At 34.2% G+C, this 24,199-nt stretch overlaps 3 protein-coding genes across 3 annotated transcripts; 2 read left to right on the top strand and 1 right to left on the bottom strand.

The window, feature by feature from the left end:
• Positions 1-4,977: 4,977 nt before the first annotated feature.
• Positions 4,978-6,966, top strand: LOC131619174 (uncharacterized). Its single transcript, XM_058890303.1, has 5 exons — positions 4,978-5,158; positions 5,915-6,029; positions 6,239-6,328; positions 6,413-6,511; positions 6,598-6,966. The coding sequence occupies exons 1-5, from the start codon at positions 5,091-5,093 to the stop codon at positions 6,694-6,696; spliced, it is 471 nt and encodes a 156-aa protein (XP_058746286.1). The 5' UTR covers positions 4,978-5,090; the 3' UTR covers positions 6,697-6,966.
• Positions 6,967-13,592: 6,626 nt separating this feature from the next.
• Positions 13,593-15,884, top strand: LOC131644483 (1-aminocyclopropane-1-carboxylate oxidase homolog 1-like). The gene is made up of 3 exons (XM_058914991.1): positions 13,593-14,267; positions 15,084-15,405; positions 15,500-15,884. The coding sequence occupies exons 1-3, from the start codon at positions 13,726-13,728 to the stop codon at positions 15,740-15,742; spliced, it is 1,107 nt and encodes a 368-aa protein (XP_058770974.1). The 5' UTR covers positions 13,593-13,725; the 3' UTR covers positions 15,743-15,884.
• Positions 15,885-15,946: 62 nt separating this feature from the next.
• LOC131644482 (transcription factor EMB1444-like) lies at positions 15,947-20,554 on the bottom strand. Its single transcript, XM_058914990.1, has 10 exons — positions 19,769-20,554; positions 18,844-19,014; positions 18,673-18,757; positions 18,463-18,504; positions 18,306-18,365; positions 17,007-18,095; positions 16,781-16,888; positions 16,558-16,701; positions 16,325-16,450; positions 15,947-16,215 (listed from the first exon to the last, which is right to left on the bottom strand). Exons 1-10 carry the CDS (start codon positions 19,864-19,866, stop codon positions 16,129-16,131), a joined length of 2,010 nt encoding a protein of 669 aa, XP_058770973.1. The 5' UTR covers positions 19,867-20,554; the 3' UTR covers positions 15,947-16,128.
• Positions 20,555-24,199: the final 3,645 nt, after the last annotated feature.

Raw genomic sequence — 24,199 nt, 5'->3', positions numbered from 1 at the left:
TATCTTCAATCATATGTGGAAGGCTGTGAAGGAGTCCAGAAATGCCTTCAGAGAAAAAAGTTGTACCATCATTCCGTTTGGTAGAATTATCTCAAATCTTCTGGTTCATTCCAAGATTGTTGAAAACCTGGAATCTGAAGGTATTATCAAAGACCTTGCTGTCACAACTGGGGCCTGTCTGAATGCCTTCACTTTAAAGAAGATGAAAGTGATTAAGGCTATCATTAAGACTCCTCAACCTCTTGCTGGAACAAGAATCAGAAGAGAACCAGTTCTAGCTGAATTTAAAACCTTCTTCAATAGTGAGGTACCAAAAGTCAGAACTAGGTATCTGAAGTCACAAAAAGAGGATAAAAGTCTTAAAGATCAAGAGAAAGGTGCTCCAATTATAGTGAATCGCAAGAAGGAAGAAAGGACCAAAAGAAAGTTTGATCATCCTGCTGCTACCACCGAGAAAGAAGTGGTCCCAGAAGAAGTCATTGCAAAAGTTGTTAAGGCTGTTTCTGTTGATTTTGTGAAGAAAAAGAAAGAAGCTGAGAAAAAGAAGAAGAAGTCAAATAACAATGCTGAGATTGTTGAAGTTGTTGAGAAGAAGAAAACCAGAAAAAGGAAGATGATTTTTCAAGAATCCGATGAAGAAAATGTTGTTCAAGAGGCTGTGAATCAACAGGAAGTTCTGGCGAGCGTCAGAAGGAAAGAGATCTCTAGCGGCAAAACAAAAATTGTTGAAGAGCCGAAGAGTAAGAAGCAGAAGAAGACTGAGGCTGTGGTCAAAGCCCTTTTGAAAGCATCCAAAGGTATATGTATTTTTGAACCTGATTCTACTCCTGCGGGTAATTCAGAAGTTGCACCAATAGCGGTTGCCCCTATCCCTGAACCAGAAAAAGCCACATCAGAATCACCTATAACTGTCCATGTTCTTACACCTCCATCTTCTCCTGTAACCATTCCTTCGTCTCCACCCACCATCAATCCTGTTCTGGATATACCACCCCTTCAAACTCTCTTTCCACCTCACACAAATATCTCCATCTCTCAATCTCCTCCCCATGCCAACTTTGAACCCATTCCTTCTACCTCTCAAAACAACCATAGTGGTTCTGATCTTCCAACCTCTGCATCACTTGAACAGCTACTCCGTGATTGCAACTACACTCCCAAGCCTCGTCCTGAAGCTGAAGTGGTAGTGTTAGATTCTGATACTGAAGCAGAATCTTCTTATAGATTGGATAGAGAACCTCAATCTTATTTCATCCCCAATCCTGCTTTTTCAAAAACCAAAATAAAATCCCGCCTTGTCTACCCTATTGGTGTAATTTTTGAAAAAGTAAAGAGGAATCTCAGAAGTATCTTTGACACCCTCAGAATTGCTGAAAGTTCTGGCCTGAATGACGTCGCTATGAGGAAGTTCTGGAGGATCTTACGCAGAGAATCAGATGCTCTATTTATAGAACTTCAGGAAGCCTGTGTAGAAGCTGCTCCACGGCCTCGTGGAATTCTGAGAAGCTATGAAGACTTCTGGTTTGCCCGTCTCAGAGGAAGACATACCTTGGAAGAAAAGCCCTTTGCGGATGAATTGGAAGAAGCAAGACTTGCTGCTGCAATGGAAGCTAACCCTTGCAGGGAGATTGTGGTCTGGATACCTCAATATCTAGTTCTGCTCGGGGATTTCAAGACCCTCTTTGACTTTCTGAGGGAAAACCCTTCTAAGAAAGACCCAATCTTGGTCATTCCAAAAGTTGTTGACCCACCAGAAGTTGAAGGTCCTTCTGCCCCCAGGAATCTAGCTGCCATTCTTCAGGCTCTTGAGAATGGAGATTCTGAGATTCCAGTTGCAGATTATGGAGATGCTTCTATGCAAGAAGCAGATGTAGAAGATCATGTTGATGAAACAATTCCTGTTGAGGAAAATCCTGTAAATGATCTGACTATGGAAGCCGCGGATCAGAATGCCATCCCTGTGGATAGAAGCTGTGAAGCTTCTTCTGATGAACCCTCCCGTCTTGCAAGGACTCTGGAAGTTCTTCAGAAGAACCAGGATGAGCAAAGCTCAGTCAATGCTGAGTTTAGAGCTTTCATAGAGAAGCAGAATGAGCACAACAATGGGGTTCAAGTGATGCTGGCCAAGATCTTGTCAAGGCTAGGGTCATCTTAGATTGAGTCTTAGTTGTTTTGTTTTTGCTTTTGCTGCATCTGTTTTGTGCATCTTGTCTTCCTTCTCTTCGTGAACTTCAATGAAAATCATCCTTTTTTCTTCCGTGTGTTTCTTTTTGTTTTTATCTGAATCTTTTATGTTTTTTGATGATATGACAAAAAGGGGGAGAGAATATATGATAAATGATTTGATTAATATTATCAGTTACTGGGTAAAAAGGCCCCACATTACTAACAGAACTTGTAAAGTTCTACTCTTTAAGTTGTGTTGTTGCAGGAATTGAAGATTCTCTTTCAAGATCAACATAAGAAGCAACGAGATGATGAAGCAACTCTTTAGAGAATCAAGCTCTTGGATTCTTGAAGCAAGCTGAGTGCTATGAAGCTTCAGAATCAGAAGCAAGAAGGAAGAATGTTCAGATATTCTGATGATAGAATATGATCTGATTCTGAATGTCTATATGGATCTGATACATTCTATATGGCTTATATGGCTCTGATACATATTATGTGTTCTGAAGCATATTTTATGTTCTGATTCATTCATGCTGACTTTTGTCGTTTAGTTTTGTTCTGTAACATTTCAGGATGTAGAGATGCTCTGATGATGCTCTGGTACATTCAACAATGTTCTGATACAATCTAGCATGAAGTGATGTAAAAAGAAATTCAAGTTCTGAAGCTGTCCGATGAAAGCAAAAGTCAGAAGTTGTGAATGTTCTAAAGATCAAAGAAATTCAAGTTCTGAAGCTGTCTGATGGAAGCAAGAGTCAGAAGCTGTGAATGTTCTGAGGATCTAAAGAAATTCAAAGTTCTGAAGCTGTCCTATGGAAGCAAAAATCAGAAGTCATGAATGTTCTGAAGAACAAGCACTGTGAACGTCTCTACCGAAATAATCAGGGAAGTCTTTTATTATTAAAATTCTTCTAGTATTAATTTCAGGGGGAGATTATTCATCTCAGGGGGAGATTGTTAATCTCAGGGGGAGACATATTCACATGCTTATGCTATAGCTGTGTAATTGTCTTTAGCCGTCTACTCTTTCTGATCGCAAATTCATATCATTTATATATGTTTTTGTCATCATCAAAAAGGGGGAGATTGTTAGAACAAGATTTGTTCTGATCAATATTCTTAGTTTTGATGATAACAAGGATATGAATTTTGTGTGAGATAATGTGGTACTCTAATACATTGCAAATTCCCTTTCAGGAAATATATAAAGAGTATGCACAAATCAGCGCTCAGAAGCTTTGTCTCAGAAGGTTCAGCATGCAACATCAGAACATGGTCTGGCAAGACATCAGAAGATGGTCAAGGTAGAATCAGAACATGGGTCTATGGAAGCATCAGAATAACTTGAGATCAGAAGCAGAAGCACTGAAGCTCTCATGGTATCACGCTCAGAAGCACTTCAAGGTCAGAAGACAAGAAGATGTTATGCACCAAGCTGTTTGACTCTGATGATATTCAAACGTTTTATTCACAAACATCAGATCAGAAGAAAGTACAGGTGGCAGGCTACGCTGACTGACAAAAGGAACGTTGGAAGCTATTAAAGGCAACGTCAGTAGACTCAGCGTGAACAAGGCTCGAGGTAGTTGACAAAAGCGTGAAACATTAAATGCAATGCTGTACGGAACACACAAAGCATTAAATGCTCCCAACGATCATCTTCTCAAGTGCCTATATATATGAAGTTCTGATGAGAAGCAAGGTTGGCGATTTTAAAAAGAACCAATTCTGAAAAACTTGCTGAAACGCTGCTCAAATTCAAAGCTCAGAAACTTCATCTTCATCAAAGCTCACTACATTGCTGTTGTAATATATTAGTGAGATTAAGCTTAAACGTTAAGAGAAATATCACTGCTGTGATTATAGATTTTCAGAAGCATTGTAAAACTCTTATTTGATTACATTAATTTGTAAGTAACTAGAGTGATCAAGTGTTGATCAGGATACTCTAGGAAGTCTTAGCTTGTGTCTAAGCAGTTGTAATTAGAGTGATCACGTGGTGGTCATGATACTCTAAGAAAGTCTTAGCTTGTGTCTAAGCATTTGTTCCTAGAGTGATCAGGTTGTGATCAGGATACTCTAGAAGACTTAGTCGTGGGCTAAGTGGAAAACCATTGTAATCTGTTGCGATTAGTGGATTAAATCCTCAGGTGAGGTAAATCACTCCGTGGGGGTGGACTGGAGTAGTTTAGTTAACAACGAACCAGGATAAAAATAACTGTGCAAATTGTTTTTATCTTTCAAGTTTTTAAACTACACTTATTCAACCCCCCCTTTCTAAGTGTTTTTCTATCCTTCAAGGGACACTCGTAAAAAGGAACTAAACAACCCTTAAACAAGCTGCATACCCTATCCTTCTGGATTACTATTATAATCGTCATGTCTAGAGGAATACCCACTGTGATGTTGACTTTGATTACAATATAGACAATGTTCTAAACAAAAGGAGTTCCCACTATTACGGTGGTCACCCAATGGTATCTATTGGCATTGACTGACTCATCTAATTGAAGACCCTTGCGAGCCAGTACGTCAGCCCTGTGATGATTACCGAGGTTGACCCAAGACATTTCATCAGACTTCCCCTAACACTCTAAATGACGATCAATTTCAGCATCACTAGATTTTCAATTTCACTCTAAAAAACACCATTTTATCCGTGGAGTACATGTGTCCAGTTGGGCCATGTGGGGCTCAGAAGAAGCCCAGTTGTCACCCAAACAGATCTACAACTTTCAAAATCATATTACCATCATATCATCATCTCTCTTTCACTTTCTTCAAATCAAAATATAAAATATATATAATTTCTATTTTCTTTCTTTCTTTCTCCTCCGAAAAAAGAAATACAAGAAAGAAAAAAAAACAGCATTTTCAATTCACCCTAGATTTTCTCTTCTTCTTCACAAGAACGCAACGCAATGGCTTTCGCTTCTTTTCTCGGAAGAGTTCTCTTCGCTTCCATTTTCATTCTCTCTGCTTACCAAGAGTCAGTTCCTTTTCCCTCTCTCTCTTTTTTCTTGATCCCTAATTCGTAGCGTGTAATGTTCGAATTATGAAATTAGAATAAGTTTCTGAATTGTGATTGAGTTTGTTTTCGTAGATTTGGTTTTTGTTGACTTGTTAAGGTTCTTGGATCCGTTATGGTTAAGGTTTGAAACATGTTTTATTGGGTGACTATTTGATTAGATCTATGTTTGTGTTTGTGTTTGTGTTTGTGTTTGTGTTTTTTTTGTTTGTTCTGTTTTGTTGTGTGAGGTTTCCTAGACAGTGTTTGTTTGATTCAAGTTTTGTGCTCTTACTCGGTTATAGTGCAAGGAACCAGATTCATGTTTTTTTGTTGGAAACATGTTGTGTGTGTTACTGCTAATGTAGTACTATTAACATGGAATCAAACAATTTTGTTACTTTTCTAGGTTGCTGTTTTTTTTTTTTGTTTGGTTTTATTTTATTTTGTATGGTTTTGTTGGTTAGAGATTCTTCCATGATAGATGCATTATTTCAACCAATTACTGTTTTGCAAAATCCTTTTGATGTAAAAGAGGGCAAATTGGTGTCATGATTTTGAAGCTCCCTTCATCGATGGGTTCGAGGAATGATTGAAACTGTTGTGTATGTTTGTTGCATTGAATCTATGTTGTTATTACCAACTGACATGTTACTGTGATGATGACACATTGTTCTTTTTTTTTTTGGTGCTATATGAAGTTTGTTGCTTATGTCTTTTTTGATCTTTATTATATAGATATAACGAATTTGGAGTAGATGGAGGACCTTGTGCAAAAGCACTTAAACCAAAGTTTGATACCTTTGCACATCGAGTCCATTCTCAAGTTGGCTTTCAAATTCCTAACATTGATGTTAGCTCCTTTCTCGCTCTCTCCTTGTTTATGTACAAATGTTCATTTGATAATGTTTTTTCGCATTTTTCTGTTATTATACATCTGGCTTAAATAATGAAAATATCTGCTGAAGAAGTTGTGAATGCTACATATATGTCGACTTTTCTTCACTTTTGCTCGTCATTTTGTCTACGCGTGTTCCCTAATATAACTGATGTGATGAGCAGACGAAACTTTTGATTACTGGGGCTATTGCTCTGAAGGGTCTTGGTGGAGTTCTATTCATCTTTGGAAGCTCTTTCGGAGCTTTGCTACTGGTTTGTACTCGGCTTCTCTATTGGATTCCATATTCATCTCACGTGCTCAGTTTCTTAAGTTATGTTTTTATTTTTTTGCTGTAGCTTCTGCATCAGTTGATTGCTACTCCAATCCGTTATGATTTTTACAATTACGACAACGAGGACAAAGAATTCACTCAGCTTTTCATCAAATTTACACAGGTCAGAGCAATGAGTTGTTTTATATTTGAAATTTAGTTTCATGTCTGTGCTCAAATTCAAACTGTTGTTTCAATCACTCCTTGCAGAACTTGGCTCTTTTTGGAGCTCTGTTGTTTTTCATTGGGATGAAAAACTCCATTCCTAGAAGGCAACCAAAGAAGGCTCCAAAAACAAAAACCTATTAGATGCAGCATTGGAGGACGCTTCTTCAAAGAAATTTCTTGGATTGTTTCCTGGTTCTTCATCGTGTATCGGTTATTCAGTTAGCCAGGTTTCAACTTGGTATACTCTGATTCAGAATTAGTTTTTGTCTGAGTTTTGTAATTTTGTTTTCACGCTTAAACTTCTGAGAGTTGATTTCATTATATTTCATTATATCCTAGTAATCCTGATGTAAGGATCTCAATGTCTCTGGCATTTGAAGTTACAAAAACGAAAGAAAACTTGTTTTGCAACTAGTGATTCAACAACAATGCCTTCAGAAAATAACCAAACAAGTTGGTATATTGTCAATGATGTTAACTCCAGCCATATGCAAGTTAACACAATTTTCGCAAGCGACATGGAACACCATCACAAATATGCTATGGAATAAGACCAAATTTATATGATCATCCAACAAGTTAGTAACCATGAATCTGATTAAGAATTTTGCCAATGTCTGCTCCAAATCCAAATTTTCCTTGACCTTGAGGTTGATGTTGTCCTCACATCTATTCTGTGATGTATTATAGCATAAGAACAAAAAAAAAACCTATAAAATGGAGCTGTGAACAAGTTCATAACCCTTTTTTCCCATACCAACAATAAACAATGATGGATGCATATTGTTCTACTATGTGAAAGAGAATGAGGATATGGGGTTGAACCATAGCTCCAGAGTGTATTGGGCAACCAATAGCATACCTGGGTTTAATTCATTTGTTATACTTTGTAGTAAAATCAATTATTATAAGCGGATTTATTTTTAAAAGTCGGTTTTATTGATAATCATTTTTAAAATCTATTAGGTCACATATATAATCAAATAATAAAAAGTTATTATTTAATTATAAGATCAAATATATATTTTTTGAAAATTTATAATAAATTGATTTTTTATAAAAATATCTCTCTAAAATATTATTGTATTATGAAAATGTAAAAATATATTATGTAAATATTTAAAAAATATTTTGAGTTTCCTATATTATGAAAATGAAACTTAAACATTTAGATTTATTGACTAGTAACAAATTTTAATAATGCTATTTAATTTTTCTATTTTTTCTTTTTACTACTCGTCACATAAGTGTTCCGTTTTGCAACAACTACGAGACATATCACAATCAAGGTTATATCTAATGCAAAGTTGCGTGAACAACTATATTCTCGCGTTGGGGATGTCTTGCACGAAACTCAAACACGGAAGCATTAAGCTTCGATACACAAGTGATTGTTAGCTCTAACCCTATCTCTAGAATTGAGAAATTAAACATATTTCCTCCCCTAATCAAGACTTCTGATGTGGATTTCTACAACAACACAAATCCAAACATAAATGCAAAAAGATTAAGGAAAACATCAAGATTGATTTGTAAAGCAGATTTTATACATAAATATACATATATTCAGAGTAAATATACAAACAAACTCAACAAAAGAGGAATACACAAAGCGGAAGAGAGAAAAACCAAACATCTCATGGGTTGTCAGCTCCAATGAATGAGAAATCTACCTCCGATCACCCAGATGCAAGACTCGATTGTTGTTTTTTAAGCTAGTCTAACCTAAGAATGAAATTGATGGAGTTGAGACAAAAATTCTCCAAAATCATAACCTAAAACTATGTTGAAAGGAGAAAGATATAGGAAAAATTTACGCAGCCGCGCTAAGCGGGCTCAATGGGCTTAGCGGGACTGCCACTTTATTAAAAATATCTTGAGCTGAAAAAGGGATCGCGCTTCGCGGGCTTGCGAACCCAACTTTGGTTCTGCCAAAAAAGATGTAGCGCGTTGCACTTTGGGTTTAGCGGGCTCAGTACTTATTTTCTCCAAAATTTACGTATTTGAAGTCGTGTCTTCGATATTTTATTGTTCGAGGATCCAATATGCATCAATACCTATAAAATGAATGAAAAATTATCAAACGGTACATAAATGAATCAAAAACTCAAATAATACACAATATGTACAAATATAACGAAAGCATACGCATTCACGCACAAATTGAGGAAAAAGAGTCGATAAGTGCCGCAAAACTATATACAAAAATAACTACAATTTGTCACTTATCAAACTCTTCCCAACTTAAAATTGTTTGTCCTCAAACAAAAATCAATCAACTCAAAGAATAAAACGTAATAAACCAAAGAATCGTGAATTAACAAGTTTTGAAAAACAAAAACAAATGTATGATTCAACACAAAAACGCACAAACAAATTTACCACAATCCTACAACGATAGCATGAAAACGAAACGAATCCTAAGTACAAAAACTATACCAAACATTCTAAAACAAAACAAGCTCACTCATGAATCACACCTAGCAAAAATTCATCATGGAATGAAAAACACACAACACTGAGGGACTTTGACACTCATTCAACAATCTTGCAAATAATAGACTAAATTATGCATTCATCCAAAAATCATATTGAAAATAAAAAAGCAAGAATCACAAGGGCTTTTCAAGATTTTAATGTGGCTTGGTTAACAAACAAGGGGCAATTTCTAAAGCTAATTGAAATTAAAATTTGCCTAAACCTATGGGAATGATCAATCCACAAAGTTCAAACAACAAAATCTCACTCAAACTTCTTCTACTTTTCCATATTGTCAAAGCAAACACAATACTTATTAGCACAATTATTCGATTCTCTTTTTCAAAACTTTTCTCTTTTTTCTTCTTTCTTTTTCTTTTCTTTTCACATTTTTATCTTTTCTTTTCTTTTTCAACCTCATAGAAACCAACTAATAAGCAAGCAGCATTTTTCTCCCCAACTTGAATTCAACAACCATCAAAGTGTGAATACTTCCTACTTTCTAAGGCAAGGTAAAAATTCAAAACATAAATCATGGTAGAGGGTTCAAAAAAATAAAGATCAAAATTCATACAAAAAGGAGAACTAAATACTCATAGACAAGCATCAAGTTCACACACCATGGATATTGACAAAAGCTCAAATGGGTTAACAAATGATTGCACGCTCACAGGATGAATTGACTATTTAGTTAGGGTGTTTGTGCTCAAAATGAAATAAATGCCTGGATCCTTTTCATACTTTCAACATAAAGAAAGATTAAACATAATAAAATCGAATAAAACAGAAATTGTTGGCCTCCTGCAGATATGAAAAATGAAAAGCTTCCTCACATTTGAGGTTGGGAACTAAAGTGATTTAATAAAAAACAATAATGCAAAAGAATGAATGGTACGGTAATTATACAAATGATAAGTTTTCTAAACATGTTATGCTATAGAAAGCGATAAGCGAGTACCTTCAATGCTACAACTTTAAAAATATGATTACTATACATCTGCAAGTTAAAACACTCAAACTTGAAAAACCACCTAAAAAATCCTCAAGCTAACAAACCAAAATTTGAATAACAAACAACCAACAAAAGGATTAGAAAAATAATACCATTATTTACTACTAAATAGCCTTGGTGAAAGTTGAAAAAATGAGTGCCAAGTGAAGTAAAAATACCACTGGCACACAACAAACTGCGCTAAGCGGGACAGGGTGCACTAAGCGGCCGTAGAAAAACAAGGACGTGCTAAGCGGGTTCCACCGTGCTAAACGGGTGCAGAAAAATGCAGAAAATCTTAATAGCACCCGACTTCTCAGCACACGCAAAGAGTTGGCGCAAAATTTCTTAGTGTGCTAAGCGGGCTATACCGCGCTAAGCGGCATCATGAAAGTGCAGAAAAATCAGATTTGGATATGATCTTTCAAGCACAACCTCCACTAAATCACCTACACATCTCAGCTACAAAACATAAAAAACATAAAAAACAAAACTTACAACCGTTGGGGTGCCTCCCAACAAACACTTGTTTTACGTCGTTAGCTCGACGCCTTTATTGTTTTTGTGCTTGACAAGTAACCTTCTCTCGACATGCCGATGCTTTTGCCTCAAACGCAAACCTAAAGAAAGTGTCATAACCAAGCACTCAATAAACTTTATAAAAAATAAACAGAAATGAAACAAATATAAACAAACAAAGAACACAAATATAAACATACTAAAAAAAAAAACAGGTAAATGTTGGATACGCAAGATGGGAAGTGAAGATTTGAATTTAAGCACTGGTCGAATTTCAACTTATTTAGCCAACATTCACAAACATATACTCATATGTAAACATATACAAGTGAAAATATACAATATATACGATATATACAAAGCTCAAAACTATAGAATCTATTGCGATTCAATTCAATATCAAAACACCATTCTCCGGCAACGACATCATTTTGTTGACGGAGTAAAGCGTCAAGCAAAATATTAGAAGTATTCTGGATTTTATCCTTTCCACAAAGAATAGTGCAAGAGAAAGAATGTCATTCAACAGTTTCCGCATTGGCGATGACTCGCGCTAAACTCAAACATGGAAGCATTAAGCTTCGATACACAAGTGATTGTTAGCTCTAACCCTATCTCTAGACTTGAGAAAATAACAGATTTCCTTTCCTAATCAAGACTTGTGATGTCTATTTCTACAGCAACACAAATTCAAACATAAATGCAAGAATCGATTATTATTTTCTAAACTAATCTAACCTAAGAATGAAATTGATGGTTTTGGAGAATTTTTTATAAACTATAATTTATTTTTCGCATTTATATTTGTGAAAAAGATACGCATACTAGACAAAAACCCGTACACACGTTTTTTTATTAATTAGTAGAATAATAATTGTTTTTTTATAACTTGATGTTCGACTATGACACACTATCAAATGTCCTAAAATATATTTAAAAAAATTAGCGGTTTAGAGATCTCATTAAAAAAAAAATAGGCTAAATAACTTAAATTATATATAATGTATTAAAATTTAAGTGCTAAACATATATATTTTTTTCGATTCTCTTAAAAACAGTTTATCAAAAGTTAACTACCAAACAATTCTTTTTCTTCATTTCTTCATCTTTAAAACAATTTTAAAAATTTAAGTGTCAACCGTATTTTTCTTTTCACTTCTCTTTTTAAAAACAGTTTTTCAAAACAATTTAAAACAAATGTTAAAAACTAAAAATAAAAATAATACAAACGTACCCTAAATCTAACGTAAGTTAGGTCGTAGACTTTTGTCGCCCTAAGTAACCTATTTCCATCCCCTACATGCATCTCATGCATCTTGCAAGTTTCAACTTGTTGATGCTTGCAACTCTAGACTTTGTCACTATGTATCACATGCAAAATACAACTTGTCTTCACATAGAATAGAATGCGACATAGATATATCGTTTGCATTGGCAGGTTCACACAGTTACAAGCTGGAGGCAATAACTTAGCTTCACAACTTGCCTTGAAGATTTGATATGTTTAAAATCTATATCTATTCAAGAATAGTAAAACTTGTCTCGTCAAGTGTGTGCCAAACGTGGTTTAATTCCCAAAACGACAACACAGATACGAACAAAACAAAAAAATCCGAATGTATACTTTGAATTAATCCAAAATATCATTTATGTATGACATGACAATTATAATTGATCAATGGATATGGATGGATAGCATTACATATTGTTAATACACCACCATCCACCAGTGTAGTCTAGTTTGGTTCGGGACCAGTTCTAACATCAAATAATTTACGGTTGCGATGATCAGATTATGATTCTCTCTATTAAATCTAGCGTTTATTACTATTGAACCAACTAACTAACTATCTATAGATGTTTTAAAGATTTGTTTAGAACAAAATCTCTGTGCTATTATAATCTCTTTAATATGGATCTCCCTACGATTTAATGCTTAGATTTATTATATTGTAATGTTATGGTTGGAGACAGGCCAAAAGTGGGTATCATAATATTGGCATTTCCCTACAGCTTTCAACTACTACACCTTCTCATTCTCATGATATCATTTTTAATTCATAGATTATATTCGTTTTAATAAAAAAAAATTCTATCTTATTTAATTATTGTGTTTGGTCACACAATCAATTTATATTTCGACACTATCAACTTAATTATTGTTCTAAATTATAGGTAATATATATTTATGTTTCTTTCTATTGATTCATATTTTGAGTTTTTTTTTGTTTCGATAATATTGATATCGTTTGGAAAAAAACTTTCAGATATCTTCAAATGTTGTCTTGAAGAATACCAATATGATGTTTAAGTGACAAAAGATACAGGATTAAATGCCAAAAATATTTCTCATAAGTATAATCTTGATTTAATGCCAAACAAAAACAAAATAATAGAAAAAAAAAAAGCTTTCTATCATGTTAATTGCAGAAGAGATTTGAAGGATTTTGAAAGATTTAAATAAAATTTTCAATTATAATATATGTTATTTTAATATTATACAAATTAAAAATATATCAATGATAATCTTGATTTATCATTCTATACAAATTCATGTTTCTAAAATATTAAAAATTTACCGGCTTCTTTTAAAATCCTTGCATCCCCTCCCTTTTACCTTTCTAACTTGTAAATAAGGTTTAAAGTGTAGTGTTATGAGTCTCACATCGAACAAGTTATGATCTGTTCATATAAGTGAGAGTAATTATCTCCTTACAAGTCAGTTTTATAAGAATAGATTAGGTCTAAATAACTATTCTTAACATGGTTTCAAAATCACGTTTTAGATTTATTGAACAATCTGCTATCAAATTTTTGTTATTGAGTTATCCGCCATATATTTCCATATTTCAGATGGCTAGTCTTGAACGAGAAAAAACATGTTAAGAGTTTCACGGACAATATATAGTTTGCACATATAAGTGGAATAATTTTCACTCTACAACCCGATTTTGTAGAGATGAGTTAAGCACAATTCTTTTTCGGGCTGTTTGAGTTTCTTATCTCTGGCCACCTCGATATATGTATTCATAAAGATAATATAAGCATATTGTCACGTTTTTCTTCTATTTGTTTTTTCTTCCACATTCAAGGCTTGGCATCCTGTACCATTCTCCATTTAATAGGCCCCCGAGTCTCAATTTAAAGCAAACTCTCACTAACTGTCTAATAATTAAGAGACCATGTCTACAATAATGAAAGAAGAACCGTTGCTCTCAAGTGAAGAAGATAGCTACGATAGAGCCAAAGAAGTTCAAGAATTCGATGAAACAAAAGCAGGAGTAAAAGGACTAATAGACTCAGGTATCATCAACCTTCCAAGATTCTTGATCCATCCACAAGACACTCTTCCAAACTACGATGCAACAACATCTTCGAGCTTATTTCAAGTACCTGTGATAGATTTCACAGGACATGAGAAGTGTAGAAGGTTAGAGATAATCAATGAGATCAAGAAAGCATCAGAAACATGGGGTTTCTTTCAAATGGTGAACCATGGTGTTCCGGTTTATGTTATGGATGACATGTTGAAGGTTATAAAAGAGTTTCATGAGCAAGCTGAGGAAGTGAAGAAAGAGTGGTACTCACGTGATCATAAGATGAAAGTTAGGTACTTTTGTAATGGTGATCTTCTTGTTGCTAAAGCAGCTAATTGGAGGGATTCTATATTGTTTGATTTCCAAGATGGTCCTCTTGATCCACAAGCATATCCTCTAGTGTGCAGGTAAGAAGCATTTTATCATATTGCTATTATTGTATGCAGGTCGGTCGAGTTTCGGAGTGTGCAAGCTGAGCTACAACTAGGTTGTTCATGGTATAGTTCAGTCATAAAAACAAACCGTATCATAGTAAAAGGTCTTTCAAATCGAGTGTAACCATTTCAATTTTCCTCAAACCAAACCGAATCAAAATTATTGGTTTGATATACCGATTTGAAATTGTTGTACCAAATTATTAGAAGTCAATTTTTCTCGAACCAAATCATTTGTTAAAAAACCAATTCGATATTTTTTTTAAATAAAAAATTATAAACTAGTTTTTAGCATTATTCATTTTCTGTTTCAGTTCGGTTTGGTTTTATTTTCGGTTCGGTTTATTTGCTATTTGGTTTGGTTTCAGAGCCGTTTTTTAGGGTGTGCAAGGCGGCCTACAACACAGGGCCTCACAGTTTTTCGTGATTAAGTTATGGCAAAAAGGGCCTCCATACTACACTATGCCATAATTCACCCCCGAACCGGATTAGTCGGTCAAATGGACTGGATACTGGAAGTGGAAAAAAAGGCCTCCATACACATATTTCACGCTAAAAAAGAGCCCCTTAAAATATGTAGTTGAGTAGGACCTCATGATAGATTTGACATAGTTAAACTACGATTAAATATGATTATTTTGTCACGGTTAAACCATGATTAAATATGATTATTTTGTTATGGTTAAACCATAACTAATCTTCAACTACATCAAAAACATAAGGTCCGATGATTGTATGTGTACTAGAATCAAATAGAGTTATAAAGTACTTAAGTTTTTTTCCGAACAGGGAAGCAGTGAGCAAATACATGGAACATATTCTAAAACTAAAGGAAACATTATCAGAATTACTGTCAGAGGCATTGGGGTTAAAGAAGGACTATTTAGCAAATATAGAATGCATGAAAAGTGAAATAGTGGTGTGTCACTATTACCCTCCATGTCCACAACCAGAACTAACATTTGGTACTACAAAGCATTCAGACCCATCATCCCTCACAATTCTCCTCCAAGACACCATTGGTGGACTCCAAGTTCTTCATCAAAATCATTGGATTGATATCACCCCAATTCATGGAGGATTAGTTGCAAACATAGGTGACTTCATGCAGGTAACCAACATTTTCATCAATCTTTTCTAGTTTACAAATGAGAATCTTTCATTTTCTATTATCTTTGCTTAGAACTTGTCATTTTCTTGTGTAGCTTATCAGCAATGACAAGTTCAAAAGTGTTGAGCATAGAGTACTTGCAGGAAGTGTTGGACCGAGGGCATCGGCTGCTTGCCACGTGTACCCCGACGCATGTCGAAAATATCGACCAATAGAGGAGTTCACGTCCAATGAAAATCCGTCAAAATATAGAGAAACAGATATTACTGAATATCTTTCTCAATTCAGATCCAAAGGACTTGACGGACATAAAACCCTCCCTTATTTTAGGCTATAACATTGACTTGTTATGTTTTAAATTCATGCAATGTATCCAATTTTTTGTCTTAGAAATTTATCTTTTGTTAACTCCAAAATAATTGGTTCATGTTAAAAGTACTCTCCATAGTTTAGATATTGATATAATCTCAAAAAATGTACATTACATAGGCTAAAATCATTGAAACAGATTGTTATAGTCATAAACTCTGTTAACACTTGGTAAACACAAAACAATATAGTTGAAACATAATAAGTATTTTTAATTTCAAACACTTTACACATATGGTAAAACATATACAATCCAACTTGAACACTAAAAAGATAGAATAATGGAGAATTCACACACTTATATCCTGCTTGAAATTGGTATCAAAATGGAACTTTCCAAGAATGAAACATTTATCATGCATTCACTATGCTCTTTGACTGCAATAATTGAACAAGGGGCCATAGGATATCCAATCTATGTAGATTTCGGTTGTTTTGTCCCTGCGACAGATAATTTGTGCCGTTAATTCTATGTTATTACTACGGAAACAATAATAGTGCGATAAGCTAGTTTAACTGAATAAGAAATGAATCTATCTTCTGATCCTACCTCAACCACAAAAGATATGCATGTCTTCTCGCCATGAGCTTTAGTTGCACCGTTCAAAATTTTCAGGCCCAAGCTTCTCATGGCTTCTGCTATCTCAAGAAAATGGCTGCACTCCTCACAAAGCATCTGCAGTATGAGTCGAAATCAGCACAGAGGACAAGTACTCAGTGTATAAGCGCGTATGTGTGTGTATATATATACTCGGCATACAGGTTGCAATTTTAAACTCGTACCTCAACAAGCATCTGCCCGTTCTTGCTAAGATTTTCTACTAATATTGAGTGCACCTTCAGATGACCTCCTACCTCCATTGCCCAACTTGAACCCTGTTGATAACCAGAGGTTCCATGAATGTCTTTTTCCACGTGATCATGCAACTGCACAATTGCAGGCAATATTAAAAAAAGGAGATAATGTAATACGAATATAACTATCTCAAATCCAATTGAACCTTACCTTTGTCTTTGTTTCAGAGAATTTATTTAGCTTGTCAGCATGCTTAGTTATACTTTGGAGAAAGAGCATATGCTTTATTGTGCACTCCAAAAGTGAATCAATACTGCACTGTTAAAAATTGAAATGAAACTTCAGCCACGCGAATCAGAACTAAATATCAACAGCCATTACAAAACCAAAGTCTACCGAGACAGGATTAGAAAATAAATATTAGCACATGATATACCTTTGCTCCATTTGGTACCAGCTCTCGTAACTCCTTAATACGGTCTTGGATCAGTTGTCTGTCCCTTGGTCTAGGCCTACAACTCTCCCCGGGCCTAGCCCTCTTTTTGCTGTTTTTAGATGGTTCAGAAGATCTCTCAAACTGGTTACTACACGAACTAGGACACGCAGAAGAAAAGCTTTTGGGGGATATCACACCACATATTCCCGATGAACTGAAACTACGATTATGCTTGTTCTCTTTAACATGAGATGGCTGATCAATTGAATAGCCTTCTGAGTTAATAGTGCGAACATTATGAATAGGAACTTCAGGGTTTCTTCCGGATACCATTGCATCCTGAACGGATGTAGAAAATGATAACTCGTTATCAACAATATTATTACTATGGCAAACTTTGGTCACCACTGCTTCCAAAAGATGCTCTGGACGAGATTCACTAGTCAACTGGCTGCAGCTAAACTCATCCGACATCTCAGCATCTTGATTTCCCTGTACCGCCCAGTCGAAATATTTACTCTCTTTCAGAAAACCTGGTCCAAGTGCTTCGTGTAGCTCATAGCCAGCAGGAAATTTCAGCGTGTACGAGATATCCTCGTAATAAGACTCAGTCTGAAACATTGACATCTCAGTATCAGCTCTAACATTGGCTCTAACACTATTATTATCCATAACTGAATTTTGTAAAACCGATGAGATGTTTTTGTCTGATTTCAAACTAGTATCTTTGAAGCTATTATTGTTCCCTTCACACTTCCTTTCATTTGAAGGTTTCACCCCTTCTAGTTTCCGATTCTCTGCGGTCATCATATTTGACATTGACTGAAGCAAAATGGAACTTTGGTCGCTAGTAATTTCAAGCCCTCCGTGCCTGGCATCAACAGTCATTTTCTGATAAACAGTAGGAGGTGAGTAGTTCTTCCCGGGACATTGGAAGGGCATTAAACCATCCGGTGTTTCACCCATCATGGTTTTCCGTGTGTCATGTTTCACACTTTGGATTTGACTTGGAAGGTAACCTAATGTTTGATCACAAGTAGACAAAAAGAGACTTCTGATATGTGTGACAAACCCCATGTCTTCACTAACCTGCATTCGATGATGACAGAAAAGGAGCGAATCGTAAAAATTTTGCTAGCAGATGTGAATATAAGATTCAAAATGCTGAAGCAGATGCAAAGCAAAACATGATAAAGGATGATGGATGCTTTCTTGAATCACACTGGCAGCCGCCACATACACAGGAAGTATGAAATTTAGGCTAAAATAGGGACAAGGAGAAGACAATTGTCATCATACTTTATTTGAAGAGCCGAGTTGAACAACTCCAAGTGGGACTACCGCTACAACAACAATTGTCTGCAAATTTAAAACAAAGCTCTGTTAATGAAAAATCTGATTGCAAATAACTCATGTTCTGCCGAGGGTGCTTTTTGTAAGTTAGCAATAAACTTACCCTAATTCCAGCAGAAAACTGAGATTGGCATTCTTCAGCAAGCTAAATTACAAGAAGGAAAGGGAATGGAATGAGAATAGTTGAAAGAGTAGGTAAATAAATATACATAATACTTCATACATATCTTATACCAATTACATTACATGCCCTCAAATCTTACTATGCATAGAGAAAATGCAAGTGGCATCATTGAAGGAGATGGACTCTCACCTTAAAAGATGGGCTAGAACATGTAAGTTGATTATCTGCACAGATCCATTGATGTTTTCCGCTAACAGCTACTTGTCCAACAATTCTGTAGAAACACGAAATTAAGCTAAGCAATATACAAAAAGATAAATTTACTCTTAAAATTATCTAGGATCATTAGTTTATTCATACCCTTCCCCTAAGGAATATTCATGATATGACATCTTTGCCAAAGATAATCCTAAAGGGTCGTTTGAAAAGTTCCTGCCACAGATCTGATCCATGTTCTTCTGGCAGTACATACTTTGGGAAGAATCACAATTATTAAGATTGTCATAGTAAGCATCCTCCCATGTCAAGATCCTGCAGGCAATTGCCAAACCAAGAAAACATTTTAAGGAAAGCCATATGAAATTGAACCCATCGGTCATGCCAAAACCTAACAACTTAACACATGCAAACCCCAGCAAACTTATGTTCAAGACTAGATATCTGGAGTGTGACCCAAGTCATCTTACGGCAAATGACCCAACAGTTTTCATATAAGCTCTGATATCATCTTAAAATTTGGAACATACCTAACTCAATTCTATAAAACCAGCTTGTCAGGTGAGAAATGTCTCTCATTTATAAACCTATTTTCAAGTTATATCCTATCCAACTTAGGAATCTTACAACAACAACCAAGCGTTATCCCACTAAGTGGGGTCAAATATATGGATCAACTTTCGTCATAATGTCCTATCTAGGACCATGCTTCTATCCAAATTGTTAATCTTCAGACCTTTCTTAATAACTTCTCTTATAGTCTTTCTAAGTCTTCCTCTTCCTCTAGTTGTTTGACTTCTCTCCATATGTAGGACTCTTAATAGTAACATATTATAATCTATCAAACAAGATGTTTATAGAACAAACTAATTTTCCTTAAAACCAAACCAGGTAACATATGCTCTAATTCAATCACCAAGAAACCACTACAAACATGTACATCAACAAACTTAGATGAAAAAAATAACAAGATAGGGACAATACAAATAACTTCAACACAAACAAAGATACATCACACAAAAAAGCTTAAAGACAAAGACAAACAAGAAAATGAAAACACAAACCGTACATCCTAGCACAGTGTTGTAGCTTCCAAAAGACAGCATACTTCCAATCAGTATCCAAACATAGGCTTCTTAGTAGTTGATGTAAATTGGCACCCATCATCTTCTTCTCCTTCTTCCACAAATAACCAAAAATTTACCCCCCTCTGAATAAAGGGTTATTATTTTTAACCACTCTCTCCCCTCACCACCCCAAAAAAAAGAAACCAACAACAAAAACAGCAACAAAAAAACCCTTCACCTCCCAAACACAACCTTTGCTTTAGCTTCCTCTATAAGACCCTCTTCCAGCTTGTTTCCTTCTCAACCCAGCTCGCCGTTTTAATGGCGGACCAACCGTTGCTAATAACAACCTATCCCTCCCCATCACAGCTCCAAACTCCTCCCACCAACCTTCCAACTCAACTCCAATGCTTCAGAAGCTTCTAGAAGGAACAATTGCAACAATAAACAAAACTATCACAAGCATTGAAAAAATTGCAAGTTTTCATGGGTTTTAAAAAAGAGAGTTTTTTTAGCTTATATCTGAAGACATGGATGAACCCAAATGAGAATCGTGAATGAAAGTGTTTGTATATAAAAGGGGTGTGGTGAGGAAGGGAAAGAAAGTGTAAAGTTTATGGCTTTATTTGAAAGTTAAAAGAGTGAAAGCGTAAAATTTATGACCTTTGAGCTACATTTGTCAAGAAAATGAAAAAGAAAAACTCGCTGTTGTGTTTTGGCTTTTGTGCTTTCGGTAGTATTGTAGAGAAAGTGTGTGAATGTGTTTGACAGCGGTTGGAAATTTGGGAGAGAATGAGTGGTTTTATATTGGAAACTTGGTACGGCGCATTTTAGCAAGAACGGTGTTGTTTAACCAATTCTATAGAAAAATGTTGTTGGAACTATTAGTATTAACTTAATTGAGAAATATTGATAAAATGTTATTACAACTATTAGTGTTAACTTAATTGAGAAATAATGGTAATTTGAATATTTTGTCCATGGACAATATTGATAAGTTGAATATTTCCTTTTTGCATTGCACAACTACAACTATCAATTAAGTTAACATTTTTGTAAATATTATTTTTATTAATCAATGTATTTAGTGTAAATTTAAAATTTTTAAATTATATTATTTATTTTTAATTTAAAAATATAAAATTTTAAGTTAATTGAGTTACAAAAATATGTTAGAAGATGTTTGTTGTAAAGATTTAAAAATGATTTTTATCAAAATAAAAAAACGGATTTATAAATAACTTCTAAGAATAACTTATAAATGACCTAATGGGAGGGTGATTGGGTCTTAAGGATATGCTCCCCTAGAGGTCTTGAATTCGAATTCGGAGGCTACGTGAGACAGTAATGCTCTCGGGTGGATTAGTCGGTACGGAAGGAAGGAGACCACTCTATAAAAAAAACTTATTCGAGAATAAAAATATTTAAAAAAGTAATTTTTGAATATTTAAAAAAATATATTTGACATATAATTTGATATTCTTAAAAAAGTTGATTTTTATATTTTTTTTCAAAAAAATAAATAAATTTTATGGAGATGAATGCTCTCACATTTTCACGGACTTGGATTCTCTCCTTCATTTTCCTCTCCTTCTCTCTCCATTCTCTCTATCTCTCTCTTAATCTCACTCTCACTCATCAATAAAAAACAAAATTTAATCAAGAGAGCGAATGAAATTAAGAGAGAGATAGAGAGGATGGAGAGGGAATGAGGGAAAAATGAAGGAGAGGATCCAAAGTGCATTTTCACATAAAAATAAAATTATAGAAATATAAAAATTATTTTATTTCTAAGCACCTTTATATTTAAGAAATTTTTTTAAAAAAATTATAATAGACAAGGATATAACTAATTCCTAAAAATGTGATTGTTAAACTTGAAATAAACGTCTCATTAAATTGTCACTCTTTAACATGAGAGAATATAAAGAAAAAAAAAATTGTGTGTGAATAATATTTATAACCTTGGAATAGTATTAACAAACCTTGAATAAACACACTTTTAGGTTATCAAAATATTTGTGTCAATTTTTGTAATCAATATATAATTTCTCTTTAACAAAGAGTCTAGAGAACATAACTAACTACTCACATGAAGGACTCGAAATCTTAAACATCATATAATATCAGATATTCATGTTGTAATTTTAATTAGTTCTAAATTCAAAGTCACAATTGTTTAATTTTGATCAATAGCTAATATCTACTAACAATAGAGAATCTATTTCCCCACACTATGAAGGGTTAATTTTGATTTGAATTTTACACGACTTTAACAAATAACGACCCTTCATAAGGACAAAGGGAATGAAATTATGAAAAAATGGAACAATCCAATTGAGTTATGAGTAGTGTCAACTAATGTGGCAAACAACATCATATCATATAGTGGAAATGCATTCTTATCTTTTCAGCCCTCTAAATTTTTTCAATCCATTTTTGAAGTTTACTCACTCTTTAAGTCTTAAGGTCCTTGTCAACAATCATTTTATTGCCCTAAAGTTGTAACACTCACAATTTCTTATTTTTCATGTCTTTCAAACTTTTTTTACTATAGTACTACTATGATATTCATTATGAGCAATATTAACTAATTACAAATATTAAAATAATAATCGATTGAAATAGTTTTATAATCTAATAAAAATTGTATTCTCAAAAAATGTCTTTTATAAAAATTAGTATTAAAATTATCAAATCAATATGATAAGTTTATATTAAAATTATTTTAAAAAATTAGTATTAACAAATAAATTATGTATAGTTCTTAAACGATTAAAATTAACTACGGGATTTATTAACTATTCTTTCATTCAATTATTTATTTCATTCAATTATTTAGTATTTCGGTTAAAATTTTAAGAGACAAAATAATTGAATAATTTTTTTTTATAAATTTGTAATTAATTTAATAATTTATAAACTAAATTGACAAAAATATAATTTTAAAAATTAAATTAATTGTTTATTCAATTATTAGTTAATAATAGGATACACTATTTAGTAGAGTGTATTGTTTAATATAAAGAAATAAAAATTCAAAATTTTGTCACTATTCAAAAATTAAAAAAAATTTTAATTTAATAACTTGAATGAAATAGAAATAATTGATACCTAATGAAAGAGATGAACTTCATTGCATTTTCCTTATTAAGTTATTTTACACAAAGTATTATAGTACGTGTATTTATACCGGTGTACACTAGTTATTTTTGCACTTTTGCTATACTATTACACATACTGCTAGAGTTATGTTTTGCTTTCACATATATGATGTACCTCTTCTAATACTTTCCCACGAGGTCAACGAGGGATGTAAAAAACGATTTTGAGTTTGGTGCAAACATCATGATAATTGTTGTACCAAGAGGTTTTGTAAGAGTATCCACAACCACCTCCATACTGATAGTGTCATGTTGGATCTTCATCTTATTAGCTATGACCCTCTCCTTTAGAAAATGTATGTTTATCTTAATATGTTTCGTACGTGCATGATCTTCTTAGCTATGACTCTCTCCTTTAGAAAATGTATGTTTATCTTAATATGTTTCGTACGTGCATGAAGTATCAAATTATGGGATAAAAGCACAACACTAAGAATCTCACACAGAAGTGTGGGAGGAAATAAAGGGACTGCAAGCTTAGTGAGAAAAGACTCTAACTAGAGTAGCTCTGAGGTTGTGTGTATTAAGGCACGATAATCTACCTCGACACCTGATCTTGCAACAAAAGGTTGCTTTTGAATCTCCATGATATAAGGTTGGGTCCAAAGAAGATACAAGAGTCAGAGGTAGACTTGCGGTCATCTAGATCACTCACCCAATTTGAGTCACAATATGCCATTAGAGAAAAGTTGTGTTCCATGGAAGATGGAGAAAAAAGCAAGCCATGTGTGATAGTACCACTGAGATATCGTAGAATTATCTTGACCATAAACTAATGATAGTTCAAAGGAAGAGCCCTAAATTAGCAGGCCTTGTTTACAGGAGAGGGTCTGAGAAGGAATGAGTTCCATGTTTGCTCAATTTGCAGTTACTCATCATAGGAATGGATACACCATTTGCATTGCTCATCTTGACTCGGGCAAGAAGATCTCTAATATACTTGGATTGTGCGAGGAGCATGGAGCTAGTTGTCAAGTGCTTGGCCTCGATACCTAAGAAATGCTCAGGTTTACCTTTAGTGAAAATGTGGCATAGAGAGAATCAATCAAATTATGAATAATAATGGATGATGACCATGTGACGAGAATGTCATCAACATAGACTAGGGCATAGATGGTTAGGCTTTGATGAAAATAAATGAATAAGGAATGATCACATTTATTATGAGAGAAGCCAAACTGAATTAATGCTTGAGTAAGTTTCTCATACCATGCTCGTGGGGCTTTCTTGAGGCTATAAAGGGCATTATTTAGTTTACAAACTAAGGTT

Source organism: Vicia villosa, linkage group LG1 (assembly GCF_029867415.1).
Source record: "Vicia villosa cultivar HV-30 ecotype Madison, WI linkage group LG1, Vvil1.0, whole genome shotgun sequence".
NCBI lineage: Eukaryota > Viridiplantae > Streptophyta > Magnoliopsida > Fabales > Fabaceae > Vicia > Vicia villosa.
This window is presented reverse-complemented; position numbering and strand designations above follow the sequence as displayed.

Excerpts from the sequence above, each read along its gene's own strand:
- LOC131644482 (XM_058914990.1), bottom strand. The coding sequence starts at position 19,866 with ATGATGGGTGCCAATTTACATCAACTACTAAGAAGCCTATGTTTGGAT. Across the intron at positions 16,451-16,557 it reads ACGGGCAGATGCTTGTTGAG|ATGCTTTGTGAGGAGTGCAG; the intron begins GTACGAGTTTAA and ends CTCATACTGCAG. Across the intron at positions 16,216-16,324 it reads GCATATCTTTTGTGGTTGAG|GGACAAAACAACCGAAATCT; the intron begins GTAGGATCAGAA and ends TATCTGTCGCAG.
- LOC131619174 (XM_058890303.1), top strand. The coding sequence starts at position 5,091 with ATGGCTTTCGCTTCTTTTCTCGGAAGAGTTCTCTTCGCTTCCATTTTC. Across the intron at positions 5,159-5,914 it reads ATTCTCTCTGCTTACCAAGA|ATATAACGAATTTGGAGTAG; the intron begins GTCAGTTCCTTT and ends TTTATTATATAG. Across the intron at positions 6,030-6,238 it reads TTCAAATTCCTAACATTGAT|ACGAAACTTTTGATTACTGG; the intron begins GTTAGCTCCTTT and ends TGTGATGAGCAG.
- LOC131644483 (XM_058914991.1), top strand. The coding sequence starts at position 13,726 with ATGTCTACAATAATGAAAGAAGAACCGTTGCTCTCAAGTGAAGAAGAT. Across the intron at positions 14,268-15,083 it reads GCATATCCTCTAGTGTGCAG|GGAAGCAGTGAGCAAATACA; the intron begins GTAAGAAGCATT and ends TTTTCCGAACAG. Across the intron at positions 15,406-15,499 it reads ACATAGGTGACTTCATGCAG|CTTATCAGCAATGACAAGTT; the intron begins GTAACCAACATT and ends TTTCTTGTGTAG.